General features: G+C 46.5%; 2 protein-coding genes across 6 annotated transcripts in view; both read left to right on the top strand.

Moving 5' to 3' along the window:
• The window catches only part of LOC136760106 (UDP-N-acetylglucosamine--peptide N-acetylglucosaminyltransferase 110 kDa subunit), a 31251-nt gene extending 26267 nt beyond the window's left edge, over nt 1-4984 (top strand). For all 5 annotated transcript variants that reach the window (XM_066715372.1, XM_066715371.1, XM_066715370.1 and 2 more), the window contains 6 exons: nt 181-297; nt 625-789; nt 1262-1414; nt 1779-2031; nt 2381-2504; nt 2643-4984. In XM_066715372.1, the coding sequence (XP_066571469.1) occupies nt 181-297; nt 625-789; nt 1262-1414; nt 1779-2031; nt 2381-2504; nt 2643-2823 (993 nt within the window). In that variant the 3' untranslated portion in view covers nt 2824-4984. The remainder of the gene's footprint in view (nt 1-180; nt 298-624; nt 790-1261; nt 1415-1778; nt 2032-2380; nt 2505-2642) is intronic.
• A 2351-nt stretch (nt 4985-7335) lies between these two features.
• gcna (germ cell nuclear acidic peptidase) lies at nt 7336-17910 on the top strand. Its single transcript, XM_066715368.1, has 13 exons — nt 7336-7732; nt 8085-8259; nt 8505-8724; nt 8814-8883; nt 8993-9039; nt 9224-9290; nt 9483-9568; nt 14923-15288; nt 15370-15520; nt 15673-15817; nt 16220-16358; nt 16793-16997; nt 17220-17910. The coding sequence occupies exons 1-13, from the start codon at nt 7575-7577 to the stop codon at nt 17458-17460; spliced, it is 2070 nt and encodes a 689-aa protein (XP_066571465.1). The 5' UTR covers nt 7336-7574; the 3' UTR covers nt 17461-17910.
• The last annotated feature ends 165 nt before the right edge of the window (nt 17911-18075 follow it).

The following is an 18075-nucleotide window of genomic DNA, read 5'->3' as shown; positions in this document are numbered from 1 at the left end:
CTTCTGTAATGTGTTCCAAACCTTGATTGATTACAATTGACCCTTTGGGACAGCCCTAGAAAAGATCAAAACAAACGTATCTGTTGGGTGGCATTGCTTCACTAGCTGGTGTCAGTCTGTCCATATGACTAGTGATGTCCTCCTTTTTATGTATCATCTTTTTGTATTGTTCCGGTGCAGAAGAAGGCAGTGATCGACTTCAAGTCCAACGGGCACATCTTTGACAATCGCATCGTGCTGAACGGCATCGACCTTAAGGCTTTTCTGGACAGCCTGCCTGACGTCAAGGTGGTGAAGGTGAGTGGGGAGTGGGGGGGGTGTGGTGGGGCATGTCCTGTAACAATCTGGAATGTAAACATTAATGAACAGTAGGTCAGGTGAGTGGCACTGTTTGCTAATGCAAGATTGCAAGTCTTTATTTTATGGGTAAGTGTGACTGGAGTGATAAATTTGGGCCAGTGCTCTGCAATCTTGTGTTTTTTGTGCCTTAAGTTTCCAGTTAAGATGGTTTTGTATATTGTTCCCCATTACTGTTCTAAAAATTCAGCCAATAAAGACTACACTGAATGAATTGCTGTGATAGTCAGTGACCAACTTTTCTCCCTCCCTCCCTCCCTCTCATAGCTGAAGTGTGATGGGCAGGAGAACTCAGACAGTAACTCAGCCCTGTCAATGCCCGTCATCCCCATGAACACAGCAGCTGAGGCCATCATCAACATGATCAACCAGGGCCAGATCCAGGTCACCATCAACGGCTTCACTGTGAGCAATGGGCTGGCCACCACACAGGTATGCCCCACTGCCACAGTGTCCCTCTATGCAGGTCCCTCTGTGCCTCAGCTCCATTTAAATTAATTTCAAGTGGAGAAAAGCTTTCCTGTTTTTACTCTTGCTGCTTTTTTGAGAAAAATGGCAACAAATGATTGGCAGTGATCAAGATTGAACTTTTTTTTGCGTACACGATTTATACTTTTTTTAAAGCATGCCTGAAACTTGAGCTTTCCCATAATTTAAAGCTGCGGAGATTGGGCTCAATACCCAGGGCTGCAGCCATGTTGCCTGTGTGTAGGAGGGTGCCCTGAGGCATCTCCCTGCACGGACGCTTCTCAGTGTCATCCTCAGTGGACAAACCTGTATTGTTGCAAATGGACTGAGAAGAATCCCATTCAATAGCTTTACTGATGCTTGTGTACCTGTCTCCAAGCCTCCCCCATCTCACCCATTTCTCTCATGCCTCTCGCCCTCCCTCCTGTTTGTGCAGATCAATAACAAGGCAGCAACAGGGGAGGAGGTACCGCGAACCATCATTGTGACGACGCGCTCACAATACGGACTCCCTGAGGACGCCATCGTCTACTGCAACTTCAACCAGCTCTACAAGATCGACCCCCCCACGCTGCAGATGTGGGCCAATGTGAGTGCCTCATCCCATCTGCAGCCAGGCACACAGATGCATTTCAATTTTAATACACAGCTTTGCTCAGAAGTATTCACCCCTTTCATTTGGAAGTGTTATTGGGACTAATTTATTTATATTCTATAAAGCACAAGATCAGTGACTTTTCCACTCAAAGCTGGACGCTTATCCACCCTGAGAAAATGGGCACATATCCCTGCTGACTGCAGAGGGGGTATGAACCCTGGATTTCTGTGAATGTTGATTGCTGAAAGCAAATCACTGTGAAGCCCTTTCAGTCACGCTGTGTGCGATTGTGTACACCACTTCCATCAGCCGTGTAATCTCACTTTTCCATTGTCTTTGTGTCTCTGTCTTTCAGATCCTGAAGCGTGTGCCCAACAGTGTGCTGTGGCTGCTGCGGTTCCCAGCAGTGGGTGAGCCCAACATCCAGCAGTACGCTCAGAGCATGGGCCTACCTGCCAGCCGCATTGTGTTCTCACCCGTGGCGCCCAAGGAGGAGCATGTGCGCCGTGGGCAGCTGGCTGATGTATGCCTGGACACACCTCTCTGCAACGGCCACACCACTGGCATGGACGTTCTCTGGGCCGGTACCCCCATGGTCACGATGCCAGGTACACTATCTACCTCGTGTCCTGCCTGTTCTAGGGTACTACCAGAGCAAACTGCTTCTCCCTGTCTCTGGGCTGGCCTGTTCTCTTCCTTTTAGTACTGGAGAGATGCACAGTCCTGTGGGTGTCAGAGGAAGGCTGGTTAAACTTGCTGATTTAGACCTGTGTCCTCAAGAGCTGGGATGTGGAGAACCTGAAAGAGCTGCATGGTGTCTGGATACTGTTTTGTTGTTGATGATCGATGCTCACATGCATGCAGCTGTTCAGCCTACAGATTATCATTTGGTTTGCGTTTCACGTAATTGTGAGCCCCTCTGACTGTCTGAATTTGTATTAAATTTTTCCTCTACAGGCGAGACTCTGGCATCGCGAGTGGCCGCCTCCCAGCTCACCTGCCTGGGTTGCACTGAGCTGATAGCCATGAACCGTCAGGACTATGAGGATGTGGCTGTCAAGCTGGGCACTGACATGGAATTGTGAGTCCCTCTCTGTTGTTTTTATTCCTGTAGGCTCTTCTTATCCTGACTCTTGGTCATCAGTCAGTCTCAGTCGGCCTGTTTGGTTGTGCCCCACTTGAGTCCTCTTGCCCAGACTAAACCCCCTTTCTTTTTCAGCCTGAAGAAAATCCGAGCGAAAGTGTGGAAGCAGCGCATCTGCAGTCCACTGTTCAATACCAAGCAGTACACCATGGACCTGGAGAAGCTGTACCTGCAGATGTGGGAGCACTACGCCACGGGGGGCAAGCCTGAGCACCTGTTCAAACTGCAGGCCCTGGAGAGCAGCGAGACCGCCTGAGCCGAACCCCTGCCAGCCCCCCAGCTCCCCCAAAATCTCTCCATCCCCTAAGCCTGAACACCCCACCACCTGGCCCTGGCGCTGCCTCCCCCCTCCCCCTCATCCTGTGCTGTCTCTGTGGAAGGGACTCCCCACTGTGCTAGAGCCCTTTGCAGCAGGACATGCTCCCTCTGTGGCTGCAGGACACAAGGGAACTTACTGGTTTCTGAGGAGACCGACTTACTCTAGCGCTGCCGTGGGGGTGTTGCTGTGGGTGTACTGGACTGGGTGAGGTTCTGCGTGAGTTCTACACACTGAATTCCCCCCACTTTTTTTTTTTTTTTTTTTTTTTTTTTTTCCCCTCTTTATTTTAATAATGGAAGTATACTCTTGGGTCAGGGGCAGCAGGGAGCAATGAGCCACAGCTAAGGATGGACACAGACCACAAAGTTATTGTAAATATTCAGCTTTAATGTCTCTCTCTCGTCTTTCCTAAATCCCCCCTTAACCTTTCCAATGCCACCCTTCTCAGTCTCTCCCTCATTTGGTCAGGGAGTAATGAGCTGCAGTGTGCTGGGAATGAAGGGGCAGTAGAAATGTGCTTGCCTGCTCTCTCGCGATGCTTAGAACTTCTTCTGGTCTGTACTCCACTTTGTATGAAGTCGGCGCAGCCTGCCTCTGCAGTGTTGACAGCCAGTCTTCGCCTCTACAGACAGCCACACATAGGCAGTGGTGGGGGGCGATGGGCAGGTGGGGAAAGGAAGAGGGTTGTGAATATCAAAGATAAGAACAAAACTTTTTTGTGTGAGTTTTAAGTGGTATGCCAGGTATCTGTGTTTTCCGGACCATCTCTCCCTCCTTACCTCTCCTCCACTGAGCAGATGTACTAATAGTAAAGCAGACTCCAGTCTGCTGGCTGTGCGAATACCTGTGTGCAGGTAGTTGGGGCCTCGTTGACTCATGGCTTGCCAAATGACCCCCTCCCCCCCACACACTGTTGGGGTTTTTAGGTCTTTGTTCTTATATTAGGATAGGCGCAGGTAAGTATTGTTTTCAGGTTTGTTTGTATTTTCTCTCTCCAGAGTGTGTGCGCATGCGCGTGTGTGTGTGTATATATATATATATATATATATATATATCACACACGCAGCATACACAAGAATACATTTGTGTTGCGCTGCGCCTCACAGGAATACTTACAGAGTCTGACAAACTCCTGGTCTGAGAGAGAACATCTCTGCTGGTGGTTTACAGATCATGGTTTGTCTCTTTATTTCCTTATTTTTCTTGTCTTCCGGTTTGTTTTTTGTTACTCGATAAAGGTGTTTATATTGCAGGTTTGGTCTTATTTTTGATTATTTTCTTGCTGGTTGGATGTAAAGTGGTGTTGGGGGGGGGAGGGAGTTAAGGATGTGGGGGTTTGGCCACTTCATCTCTTGAGCTGCATTTGCATTCAGGCTGGATGTTGACTCTTCTGGTCTTTTTACATTACCTTTAGCACATTACCAATATGAACTGATCTCTGTGGAGTCGATCAGGCTTGTGTTACAAAGGAATCTGCCTTTAGCTGCCCGCAGGGTAACAATCATAATTATTGTATTGGGAGTAGCCTTGGGCCCAGTGCTGTCCGAGGTTAGCTGCTATCCAAGTTATAGCATAGCATCCTTAAAGAAGAATCTTTAACATTGGGTCTGTAGTGTCCTACACTGGAGTATGTGATCTGCAGTGAGGTAGCTGGGTGATTCGACTGAGGGGACTCTGTGGGAAGGGTCTGACTTGCCTATTTATCTTGTCTAGACTACATGCTGCTCTGTGCTGTGGGCCGGTCCCCTCAGTGAGCTTTGTCCATATAGTGTTTGTATTAGGGAGGCAGTGATGGGCAGGCTTTGTCTGCAGGTCCCGAGTCTTCTGATCATGATCAGGGTTGTGGGTGTAATTTATTGTTTCTCTCCACAGTTTTTCTTCCTGCAATGACTAATTTTTCCTTTTAGAAATCGATCACATTTTATTTTTTCATTCTTGTTATCAGCCAGCCAGCCAGCGGGGCTGAGCTGTGTTGACCATACAGAAATGTAACAACATCTCTGGAACATTTAAAAGAGATGGAAGAAATGCAAAAGAAATGGGTTTTCCTGTGTCAGTCTTTGATTTAAATAAATAAATAAACAAACAGATTGTGACAGCCATGTGTCCCTTCTGTAGCTCTGTTTGAGTGGCTCCTTTGCTGGCTGGGTTGCTGCAGGTCTCTTCCCGAGGATGGCGGTCAGTCAGCATCTGTAAATAAAGTTGGCAAAAACCTTCTGCAGTGTGTCCGTCTCTTTCTGTGCTGTCTTCACACAGCACTCTTACCCTCCCTGACCCACTGCTGTCTGCTCATCCCCAGGCTGGGGTGTGCACTGTGGAATGTGTGAAACTTTTAAATTTGTTTTAATCAAGTAGTAAAAACTAACATTTAAAAACCCCTTGTGAAATAAATGTTCCCTTTCCTCTGCTATTTTGACTTTTCATCTTCATAAAAATAATGCTTGCAATCTACACCATGTTATTTCCTGTTATATGCTTTGCCACCATCTCGAACACATTTTAACTTTATAATTTCTAATGGTCTAAGTCTTCACAAGAACACATTTCAGTGTTATCAATTATATATAAATCGGTATTTTGAAGTTTACCATCTGTTGACCTCACAGCCACTTCCATAGCTCATGGTGCAGGTGCTGTAAATTCAGGCAGACATTGCACAACAGCCCCAGGGGCCGTTAGCGGCAACATATAATACATACGCAATATCTAATGTAATATCTATATAGCCAGTGTCGTGTGACACTTTTGTGCCGCTAGATTGCAGACTGGAGTCTGCGTGTGACGTCACGGCAGACGGATCGTGCACAGCTCTGGCAGTGGAGCTGCAGTCTGGAGCAGAGCACCATGCACTCGGTGCTGAGAGAAGTCAGGCTTAATCACAGAAGTTAATGCAATCGAAGTTCCCTTCGTGCTGCACCAGGTTCATACTTTACAATGTAATCGGAAAATAGGCCATTTAATCAGTTCATATCAGATTGAGTAGCTTTACGACCCTTTAATAATCTTTCAGTAGTAGGATGTTTTATTCCTGCTCATTGTTGGGACACTTAAGGGTTAAATACTAACATACTGATCAAATTAATTACAACTTTTCCTTTTTGTACAATATTATATTTACACTGGTTTCAAATCTACATTAAATTTGTGATTTGAAAGAAATACACGTAACAATTTTTGTATATATTATGGATTTCCTTACCAGGTGTGTAACTTACAAATGCACATAATACTTGAAAATTAAGTTATAATGTGCACCGATCAGCCATAACATTATGACCACTGACAGGTGAAGTGAATAACACTGATAATCTCATTATCATGGCACCTGTCAGTGGGTGGGATATATTAGGCAGCAAGTGAACATTTTGTCCTCAAAGTTGATGTGTTAGAAGCAGGAAAAATGGGCAAGCGTAAGGATCTGAGCGACTTTGACAAGGGCCAAATTGTGATGGCTAGACGACTGGGTCAGAGCATCTCCAAAACTGCAGCTCTTGTGGGGTGTTCCCGGTGTGCAGTGGTCAGTACCTATCAAAAGTGCTCCAAGGAAGGAAAAGCGGTGAACCGGTGACAGGGTCATGGGCGGCCAAGGCTCATTGATGCACGTGGGGATCGAAGGCTGGCCCGTGTGGTCCGATCCAACAGACGAGCTACTGTAGCTCAAATTGCTGAAAAAGTGAATGCTGGTTCTGATAGAAAGGTGTCAGAACACAGTGCATCGCAGTTTGTTTCGTATGGGGCTGCGTAGCCGCAGACCAGTCAGGGTGCCCATGCTGACCCCTGCCCACTGCCGAAAGCACCTACAATGGGCACGTGAGCATCAGAACTGGACCACGGAGCAATGGAGGAAGGTGGCCTGGTCTGATGAATCACGAGTTCAAGGTGTTGACTTGGCCTCCAAATTCCCCAGATCTCAATCCAATCGAGCATCTGTGGGATGTGCTGGACAAACAAGTTCGATCCATGGAGGCCCCACCTCGCAACTTACAGGACTTAAAGGATCTGCTGGTAACGTCTTGGTGCCAGATACCACAGCACACCTTCAGAGGTCTAGTGGAGTCCATGCCTCGATGGGTCAGGGCTGTTTTGGCAGCAAAAGGGGGACCTACACAATATTAGGCAGGTGGTCCTAATGTTATGGCTGATCAGTGTAAATGTACACCACTAAAACATGCATATTATTTCATTGTTGAACTGACAAGCTTTAAAATATGATATTTATGTTGTGCTTTGCCATATCTAGCATGAAATTCATAACATCCTTCATGACATAGCACGATGGGTCGAATGGTCTCCTCTCGTTCGTAAACTTCCGTTTGTAAACTTTCATGAGTCGAGGCCGATTCACACCCCCTGACTAGGTGGCGCTGCCCATGCACTTTCTCTGTCTCTGGGTGATTTACGCGTCTTCGTCACACATCGCTCGGTTATTGTTTTGCGCGGGTGTGCACACTTTGCAGCCGGTGGATGCGTGACCCGGTGACGTCTGTTCCGGCTGCGTTCATGCCGACGCCGACCATGGACAGTTTCGTTGCAGAGTCTGCGAAAAGTCTGCGCAGACTCTGCAAAGTATGCGTGTCGTGAAGGCGGCCAGTGTCTTCACGTCTAGTAATTGATTTTGAATACAGCCTATGAGCGTTTACGTGAAGAGGAAGTGATGTAAGCACTGTTTCCGGTGATGCCAAGTTTGAATGTTCTTTAAATTAAAGGATAGCGACGAAGAGAGATACAGCACCAGGGCAATACAAGCGCGAATTTCTCATAATAACGACAAGAATACGAATAAAAATAAGAGCAACGATAATAATCCATTGTGCGGACAGACACCACCCAGGACGAAGTTTAAAAGGTACGTTAATACTGGGATTTTAATTTAATGTAGCTATGCTTGTATTTGACACCAGTCGCTCAAAGCGCAGCTCAGTATTGTGTGCTAGCAGTACCGTTACACTCCGAGGCAGCGCAATCAAACCACATCGACCATGCAGATATCCCACTATTCCCCGGCCGACTGAAACACAGATCAGTACCGTCTCAGCCAGGGTTGTGCTTACAGTGCTAATCGTTTCTACAGCAGGGTCCCCAGGCCTGGTCCAGGAGAGCTACAGTACAGCAGGGGTCTCCCGCCAGGTCCTGTAGAACCACAGTTTTCTTTCCCTTTTCTAGTGAGTTTGTGCATCTGTCTGCCATTTTTTGCCCAGTGCAGTGAAGCTGAGGAGTACGTCCTGCCTGCGCCCGTGTATCCTGTACTGTGTTGGGTGTTGGCTTGCCAGCAGAGGGGCAGCGATGAATGTTGAGACTCGGGACCTGTTCCTGCGTGTGGCCGGGAAGCAGGGCTGGTTGGTGCCAGGAGGACTGGACTCTGCAGAGGAGGAGGTAAAGCCCCACTGCTGGGAAGTCGGGTCTGTGGGCTTGTAAAACCTGAACTGCTCTGCACAATATAAACAGTCCTCTTCACTAGCAGTCTGAAAGCCGTCTCTGCAGGAGGTCACTTTGATTTCCCATTTGCGCAATGCGCAGACCTCTCTACATGCACACATCTCTTTAATAGAACTATGTTGTGTGGCACTGAACTACAGAACCCAATAAATTAAGGGATTAACCTGGCCCCTTGTGTGTAGCTGCTCAGGAGCATCGGTGCGGGAGGCTGCACGCCGCTGAGGGTGATGGGCTCCAATGGGGAGGAGGGTGACCCTAGCACCCCCAAGGCAGAGTGCCACCCCACCCAGCTGCTGCTGTCAGACAGTGAGTGGGAAGGCTCCTCGGGGAAGGAGAACTGCAAGGCGGTATGCTGGCAGAACCGAACCCAGCTAGACTCCAGCGATGATGACTTCGACCAGTGTGAGTGGACAGCACCGACCAGCTGACTGCACTTGTCTGTCTGTGTGTGCTCTGTGTTGCCTACCTCTGACTTTCTGTGTTTCTAATAGTCTTGATAGAGAAGGCCACGCCCAGGACTATACCCCAACGGGAGCGTCGTCGCCCACTGAACACACATAGGTTGGTACGATGTGGTGGGCGCAGGGTGCAGGTGCAGAGGGTGGGTGTCCAGAGCAATGTGACCTGTATGTGAGAGGAGCCCAGCGTTCTAATTATCTTTCGTCTGCAGTCCCAGAGTCCAGGTGCTGAGCTCTGACAGTGACAGCTTCGAGGACTGTAAGTACCCCTGGGTGTGGGTCAGGGCTCAGGTTACTTACTAGGATGGGTTTATTAGAAATCAGGAATTATGTATTGTATTGAATCTCTCTCTCTCTCTCTCTCTCTCTCTCTCTCTCACACACACACACTCGCTCTATCCTCCTCTACTCTCGATCTTCCCATATTGGCGCTCTCTCTGTAGTCCTGAGCCGTGTGCGGACACCGAAGTCAAAGCCTCATGTGTCACTAGGGAACAGCAGCGATGACAGGTGACTGTGCATGTGTGAGTGTGCATTTGTCTTTTGTATTACTTATAGTTTGTGTTGTATGTTCTGTAATGTGTATTGTATCTGAGTTTGTCAGTGTTTGTGTCCTATGTGGTGCAGTGGTGTTTGCAGTGCTGTATTCAGTGGTTCTGTAATGATTTAGTGCAGTAATGCTGAACTCCTCCCCCCTCACAGCCTGAGGCACTTCATTGTGAATAGCTGCTCCTCTGATGAAGACTTTGCCCCTGACAGGAGGAAGAAGCAGTTAACCTCTGCCAAAGGTGAGCACAGCTTGCCAGAAGTTCAGCAACACATGAATTTAAGTGCATCCTAATTACAGTGTTTGCCAACTGTATGCCACTAACACTAAAACAGGGCTCCAGACTGCCCCTAAAACGGTCGCATTTGCGACTGATATTTTTGCTCGGATCGCCGCTGGCGACAATATAAATCTACACGTTATGATTTAAAAATGTGCATGTAAATGTCTTTACTTGCCTGTTCTGAGAGGAGTAGGCTATCACATAAGTTGTTGTGTTGACATAATAAAAAGAGACCCTGCGCTTGAAAGTTTGAGTGAAGAAGAGGGCATGGTGGCCAAGTGGCAAGACGTTGGTCTCGTAAGTTGAGTGAAGAAAAACAAAGCAAAAAAACAGTTTCACCGAGTTGAAGTTCAAGAGTGGAAAAGAAAAGCATGGAGAAAGCATATCAAAAGAAAAATATCGGACTTTTTCAAATCTCAATCCTCATCTCTGTCAAGCACCAACGCTGATGGCACACCTGCATGCTCCAGTTGTGCTAGCATGCTTGAGATGGAAAACGACGGAGACACCCGAGTACAATACCCAAGTAAAAGTGCAGAAAGGCATTTAAAAACGTCATGGATTCAAGAGTTTACATGGCTCAGGTACGACCATGGCACACAGACAATGTTTTGTGACTTTTGTTCCAAAGCGGGCAGAGAAATAGTGGGGAAAACAGATTTCATTAGTGGAATGAACCATTTCAAAAAAGAGACTGGGAGAAAACACGGCAATAATCAAAAGCATAAATCTGCTCGTGACCATGTAATCTCAATGAGTGCTCCACAAAAAACACCGTTAGCACATGCGGTGTCTCGTGCATGCGAATTACATGACGAGAGAGAATGGAAGGAGCTAAAATTCAAATTCAACTCTATGATTGCATGTGAAGGGCTGCCCTTCACCAAATTTACCTCTCAGTTATAACTAATGGAAAAAAAATGGACTGAATGTGTGCAGGACTTATGACAATGACACAGTGTGTGCTGAGTTTATAGGATGCATTACAGAGGAGATCAAAGAACAAGCGCTAACAGACACTCCGACAGCTAAATATGTCTATTATCACTGACTGTGGCACAGACGTTTCTGGGAAGGACAACTACAGGCACATTTCTGCAGGTGTAGCAGTGAACCGGTTTATTGGTTTAGCTGAGCTTGAACACTGCTGTGCAAATAGAGTATTAGATAAAATAAAATGCTTGTTTGGTTATACTAAACAAACTGATCATGATTGGTGGCAGCCAGCGTTAACATGGGTGCCTCAGGTGGAGTACGTGCACTCCTAAGGGGAGAAATAGGTGAACACATTCTTTCCTTTCACTGTATGCCACACAGACTGGAATTAGCCATGTTGGGTGTTCAGAAGTCTTCCAATGGTGGAAAAGGTCTATGACTTACTACATCTGGTATGGGAAACATACCATTTCAGCCCCAAAAGCAAGCGTGAGTCGAAAGCCATTGGTATGGAGTTAGGCTGTGCCATACGAACACCTTCTGCAGTGAAGACCCAGCGCTGGTTGCCTCACATTTACCGGAACGCACACATGACAAAGTCAATAAAAAATTTAAAGTGCAAGTTCATTCTTACGTGGCACTTAAAATAATTTGGTGCCTGATATTTTTTCGTATAGGAGCCAATGGCTCCTTAACTGTTTTTTTTTTTTTTTGGTCTGGAGCCCTGTAAAATAACCCAATACTACTCACTTGGGGTATGTATGTATACCAGTAGCAGGAGATGTCAGACTGTCGTATAATCTGATGTCTCAAATCCCTATATGTATTGGGGATATGAAAATGTAAGACCATATCAGTCATCAAAGGCTTGAATAATTGTTGCATGAACATGGAACATTAATTAGGTGAAATGCAGTACAGGATTGTTTTATTATAATAATACTTGGCAGAGGCCCTTCTACAGGATGACTTACAGGTTACGACAGCAATAGGTCCTAGATATTCGCTAAAGGGAGGGGCAAGCACGGTAGATAACAGGAGTTCTAACAATGTATAAGTAAGCAGGAGCATAACGAAGCATAAATTGAAAAATTACAGCAGTGCTGAGTATCTCTGGAGAATAAATTGCAAAATTACAAGTTGTCTGAACAGGTCCCCGTTCCTCATAGGTGGTTTAAGTAATTCAGGCTAACCAGATGTTAGCCGGATTCAATTAATCCGATAGCCTGACTTAAATGACCTTCGTTACTCGAAGCCGAATAAAGGCTAAACTTGTCTCGTTAACTGCATTCCGATTTAATCCAAGTGCATGCGCGTGCTCGTGCTGCCTCACCAGGGAAAATTGCGAAGCACAGAGACACCGAAATGCACTGCAAATGACATCACAACAGAGCAACTTCTGTCAGTCTGACTGAGCAACACCTTCTCATGGAAAGTTTTGAGGAATATAAAGACATTTTCGCAGCTAATTGCAACACTTCTGCTGCTGCCAAGTCCAGAGAGGAAGCATGGGAAAAATCACTTAATTTTTTATTACACAGGCTATGTATTTACCCCAACATAATAATTTCACACGCATCCAATTTAAATCTGTAGGCTTGTAGTAATGGAATGTAGCATGGACTGATAGTGATAGCATCTGAATCAGCCCTCTATTGTCATATTTTGCCATTGTTCTTTTTTTTTTATGTAATACTTTAGTATTATGTTGTACTAATTCATTTGTTTGATTTATAAATTGTTTATTCACCTTTTTAGCCTAATTAACAGGAAAGTATCCCAACATATTGACCTATGAGATTAACACTATTAGATAACTTCATAAAACAAATCTTTATGCAATGATTTCTGACAAATAAGATTATTTCCTTCGCCTTCCTCAAATCTCTGAAACAATGTAGAGTCATGGACAGAGTCTGGGTGCTTGGCTTCAATATTTGAAATGAGGCAGGTGGATTCACAGATCATATGGGAATAAGTGAGGTCAAATCATGGATAATGTACAGTGTTATCCAAAATCTGATACCCTACTGTCTGGAACAGGCATTGTATAATTGCCATTAAAATTGTCATTAACTGTGAAATTATTTCCTGCACACAAAGTCTGCCTCATTTGGTCCTGAGGTGCCTTGATGTGGATCTGACTGTACAGCACCAATTACTTTGTGGATCTCTGCTTAATAATACAGTCTATAATACAATCATTATAGGATTACATATTAATGAATTGCATATAACCTTGTAACGGCAGCTTTGCCGATATTTTGAACCGAGTATAGGAATGCGCCACTAGCAGGAAAGCACAGCCCTGTGCATATAGTCTGTTACTGTCACAGTACAGTGGATTGGTAATGTACAGCTCAAATAGATTAATTAGGTAAATTATACCTTGTCCACCGAATCTATAGTGCTCAAATGGTAAAACATGAATTATGTAAATTACAGTTGTGAGCAAAATTATTCAACCCCCATTGCAAATCAGGTTTATTGTCAAAGTGTACAGACTGTCAGCTGTTTGCAATGAACAAATCAAACAAAAGCAATTGAAATAGCTCAACAAAACGAATGATTCAAGTGGTTTCCCCAAATTCAACTGAAAATGCAACTTATAATGACTTCTCCAGTCTCAAAATTATTCAACCACTTCATGGCAAGCATCTTGCAAACGAGATGCGTAGCCAGACACCAGCTTCTGCGTTCCTGAGGAATCTTAGCCCATTCCTCATGAGCAATGGCCTCCAGTTCAGTAATATTCTTGGGTTTGGGTACTGCAACCGCCGCCTTCAAATCCCACCAGAGATTTTCTATGGGGTTCAAGTCAGGTGACTGTGATGGCCACCATAGAATCTTCCAGGACTTCTTCTGCAACCAAGCCTTGGTGGAATTTGAGGTATGCTTGAGATCATTGTCCTGGTTGAAGGTCAAATGACGCCCAAGCTTCAGCTTCCTCACAGATGGCATGAAGGTTTCTCCTAGAATTTCCTGATACTTTTATGAATCAATCTTGCCTTCCACGCGCTGCAGGTTTCCAGTGCCAGAGGATGCAATGCAGCCCCAGAGCATCACCGAGCCACCACCATGCTTAACTGTGGGATGAGTGTTCTTTTCAGCGTATGCTTCATTCTTCTTCCTCTAGACATACCACTGATCCATCGTGCCGAAAAGTTCCAGTTTTGTTTCATCGCCCCACAGAACAGAATCCCAAAACTTCTGTGACTTAGTTATATGATTTTGAGCATATTGGAGCCGAATTTTTTTGTGCTTTTGGGTCAGTAGTGGTGTACGTCTTGGAGTTCTGCCATGGAAACCTTCTGCATTTAGTACGCGCCTTACTGTGCTCACTGAAACCTCAGTGCCTGTTGCCAACAAGTCTTGTTGCAGGTCTTTTGCAGTCACTCAAGGGTTTTACACAACTTGCCTTCTCAGCCATCTGGTTGCAGCCGTTGATAGCTTGCTTTTTCTGCCCTGTCCAGGTAGTGTAACCACTGTTCCTTTCACTTTCAACTTGCGAACTATGCTTCCAGCAGTGTCTCTAGGAACATTCAGTGCCTTTCGCAATCTTTTTGTATCCTGTTCCTTGTTTGTGCAGGGCGATGATCTCTTCTCTTGACCATTCTTTTGACTATTTGACTATTTCTAACATGCAGTCAAATGTGACACTCAAAAAAAACCCTAGCCAGTTCAGGTATTTCAGTGTTCTAGCTCAAGCACACCTGGTGCACTAATGAAGCCCTTGATTAGTTGCATCAGGTGTGCTTGAGACAACACCTGTTTTGCATATTTGTGCTGTTGTGAGGGATTCTGTTCAGGGGGTTGAATAATTTTGAGACTGGAGATGTCATTATAAATTGCATTTTCAGTTGAATTTAGGGAAACCACTTGAAGCATTTGTTGTGTTTATCTATTTCAATTGCTTTTGTTTGATTTGTTCATTGCAAACAGCTGACAGTCTTTACATTTTGACAATAAACCTGATTTGCAATGAGGGTTGAATAATTTTGCTCACGACTGTATCTTTGCGATCTCTCTGTACTCGTTTCCTACGAAAAGTTGATCTAATGGGGGCCTAGAATGGGGAATGGGGCCTAGATGTCTTGTGAGTAATTACTGGTAGGAGGTCAGGGACTGTGATTACAAATAAAAAAATGAATACACTGAGCACACAGCAGAAAAATCCAGTCTTTAATTTACAAACTAACATATTCAGCTGAAGAGATTTTAAAGAAGAGGCGATGTGTTATGCTTCTATGCTGCAAACTTGACAGCTTTGTCTCAGCTGTTTCAATGCTCAACAAATCCTGGAAAAATAAAACTGATACATAAATAAAATGTACATGTTTTCATTGAACTTTACTTGTCCTGTCTGTCTCCTGCAGATCTCTGCCGTCCCCCCCTCAGCCAGCCTGCGGTCCGCCGCCCCCCCTCCCAATGGGAGTCTCCAGTCTTCATCAGCAACAGCGAGGAGGAGGAGGAGGGTAGTGTTGGGGGTGGGGGTTTGGTAATGAGGAGTACCTGGGTGTCTCAGAAAAGGGGCAACTCCGCAGGGCAGATAGGTAGGCCCATGAAAGATGCTCAGCCCCGGAAGGCAGCGAGCGAGAGAAGGCCGCGCCAAGCCCCCAACCCAGGATGCCACCCAGCCTCGGGCAGCTCTAGTGAGGAGGAGTTTGAGTCACTGCTGGACCGGATCAGGAAAAACCACAGCCTAGGCACCAGCGTCTCCCACACCCCCCTCACCTCTGCAGGTCAGCCCATTTCCACATTTCTCTTTCTCTCTATATTGTCAGTCTCTCTCTGCACTGTCCATCTCTTTTTCTCTCTGTTAGAGCCAAGGAGCTCGCTGTCCAAGCCCAGTGTCCTGCCAGAGCAGGTGCCGAGAGGTCGTCACAGGGTGCAGCCGAAGGTGACCCCTGGTCAGACAGCGGTCAGTCGGCCGTCAGGAAGCCACACCAAGCCCCGGCCTCCCAACAGTAGCAGGTACACATTGTAGAGTGCCTTGCTACTGAAAGAATGCGTGTGTGTTGATCTGCAGTGACTGACTATGGTGCGTGTCTGTGTGTGATGGTCGAGCGTCGCAGTGTAAACCAGCCTTAAATCTGGAGTAACAGTGCTGTGTTTGTGTGTTGCAGAGTGGCGGTGTGCCAGACTCCTGGCTGTTTCCTGCAGGCACTGTCTGACCTCACCTCTCACTATGCCAAGAACTTCAAGCAGCATCGGGAGGAGCTGAGCAGCAAGCTGTACCAGCTCTATAACAGCACAGTGTTTGACAGCAAGGTAACCCAGAGATGCGCAGACACACTGTCAGTGTACACAGACATGCACTGTCCAATGTAAACCCACGCACTTGTGCACTGTCCACTGTACACACACACACACACACACACGTGTGCAAGAACTGCAGCCTGGATCTCCTACACCCTCCTCACCTGTGCAGGTCAGCCCATCTGCATTGCCCGTCTCTCGCTGTCTTTGCACTGTCCATCTCTCTTTTTCTCTCTTAGAGCCGAGGAGCACACGCACTGTACACTTACTCGCACACACAGACTGATTAGTTGATTTGCACTTACAAGCAACAAAGACACTGCCTGACTCTCTCTCTCTTATGCAAGTGCACACACTGACTGTGGACTGTGTGTGTGTACCCATCTGTGTTCTCAGTTCTGCTCTCTCCCACAGTTGCCCAGCTCCATGTCACTCTCCTGGAACAAGAAGATGCGCAAGACGGCGGGGTACTGCGTGTCAGGGATGGAGCGTGGTCCGGGGGGACAGCGCTATGCACGCATCGAGCTTTCTGAGAAAGTGTGCGACTCAGCAGGTACGTGGTTGGCTGGGGGGAGACTATTGTCTAGAATTATGATCAATACTGACTTGCAGCCCTTTGTACTAGGCCGCAGTGTGGTCAAAATGCATTAGCTGTTACCCCAAGAAAGGAAACTTTCTTGCAAATTAATTGAGAGGCAGTCCAGTATTGAAATACGTGCGTGGGTAGGAGCTTTTAGTCCTGTAGGGGCTGTACTGAACAGGGGAGCAGCACAGAGGACATCTAGTGGCCACAGTGTGTCTGCTCCCACTAAACCTCCTTGGTAGTTTGCCAGAGTGAAAGCAGGTGGGGATGTAGAGAGACCCACATGTCCTGACTGAATGACGGACTGCAGTCCTCCAGATCTAAGGCAGCCCTGCACTGTAGAATAGTGAGTATCTGATTGCCCTTCCTTTCATCTGCTCTGACCCCCCTTTCTCCACCACCAGAGCGGCTGAGGGACACGCTAGTCCATGAGATGTGTCATGCAGCCACCTGGCTGGTGCATGGGGTGCGCGACGGGCATGGACGCTTCTGGCAGCTGTTTGCCCGCAAGGCTGTGCTGGCACACCCTGAGCTGCCCGTGGTCACCCGCTGCCACTCCTACCAGATCAACTACAAGTACCAGTACAAGTGCAGCCGCTGCCAGAACACGTGAGTCTTGTCTGTTCTGTGTGTTCTTGTCTGTGTGTGCTTGCGTGCGTTTGAATCGGAGTGTGTGTGTGTGTGTGTGTGTGCACGTGTGTCTGTGGACAAGAGGGACACTGAAGATAATTTCCTCCCTATATTGTTTCTTTCCCTCCCTCTGCCTCTCTCTCACCATCACACCTACACGCACACTTACTCTCTCTCCCTCCCCTCCCTTGATTTCTGCAGGATTGGCCGTCACTCTAAGTCTCTAGACACTGGACGCTTTGTGTGCGCACTCTGTACAGGTCAGCTGGTGCTGGTAACGCCGTCGCGCACGCGAGGCCCCACCCCCTTCGCCACATTTGTGAAGGAGCACTACAGCACCACACGGCAGGAGCTGGGGCAGAAAGGGTCACAGGCTCACGCAGAGGTCATGCGCAAACTCAGTGCAGACTTTGCTGCCCAGACACGCCTGACTGAGTCCTGAGTGCACACCACACCACACCACACCACACATGCGCAGATATATTTGATTTAAAACAGTACAGACATACACATACAAAGACGCACATGGACTATAACTTACACTCTAACACACATTCAGAACACAAACGCACAATAGTACACAGACTGACGCAAAGTAATGTACAGCGCTCCTCAGCATACACTGTTTAGACAGTGAAATATGCAGGACGAACCCTGAGGTACAATGTAGACTGACCTTCTGTTCCACTGCCAAGCTGTGCCCAGAGGCAGGGTCTGTGCCCATGTGTGTCTTTGTTTTTTTTAGTTTTTATGATTGCCCAGTCTACCTGTTCTGTTTGTTGGTCTTGTGTTGTCTTTCTGCTCCAGTGCTGCTGTGCTAATGCACTGCATGTCCCTGTGTCAGGGAACAATTTTTGTAATGATAAATATCAATAAAGATCTCTAGACTTTTTGTATTATTTTTTTTTATTTTGGGGGTCTAATGCAGTAGTTTTCATAGCTAGTCCCCAGAGAATTGTGATTAAATTGTGATTTGGACTCGAATCACATTTTTGAGGACTTCAGCCTTGACTTGGCAAATATAAGAATACTTGACTCGACTTTGACCATGATCTTG

The sequence above is a fragment of the Amia ocellicauda genome, chromosome 10 (genome assembly GCF_036373705.1).
Source record: "Amia ocellicauda isolate fAmiCal2 chromosome 10, fAmiCal2.hap1, whole genome shotgun sequence".
Lineage (NCBI taxonomy): Eukaryota > Metazoa > Chordata > Actinopteri > Amiiformes > Amiidae > Amia > Amia ocellicauda.
This window is presented reverse-complemented; position numbering and strand designations above follow the sequence as displayed.

Bases quoted from the DNA above. Each gene is read 5' to 3' on its own strand.
- gcna (XM_066715368.1), top strand. From the start codon at position 7,575: ATGTTCTTTAAATTAAAGGATAGCGACGAAGAGAGATACAGCACCAGG. The intron at 8,884-8,992 runs GTTGGTACGATG...TTTCGTCTGCAG, and splicing joins CGCCCACTGAACACACATAG to TCCCAGAGTCCAGGTGCTGA. The intron at 15,818-16,219 runs GTAACCCAGAGA...TCTCTCCCACAG, and splicing joins GCACAGTGTTTGACAGCAAG to TTGCCCAGCTCCATGTCACT.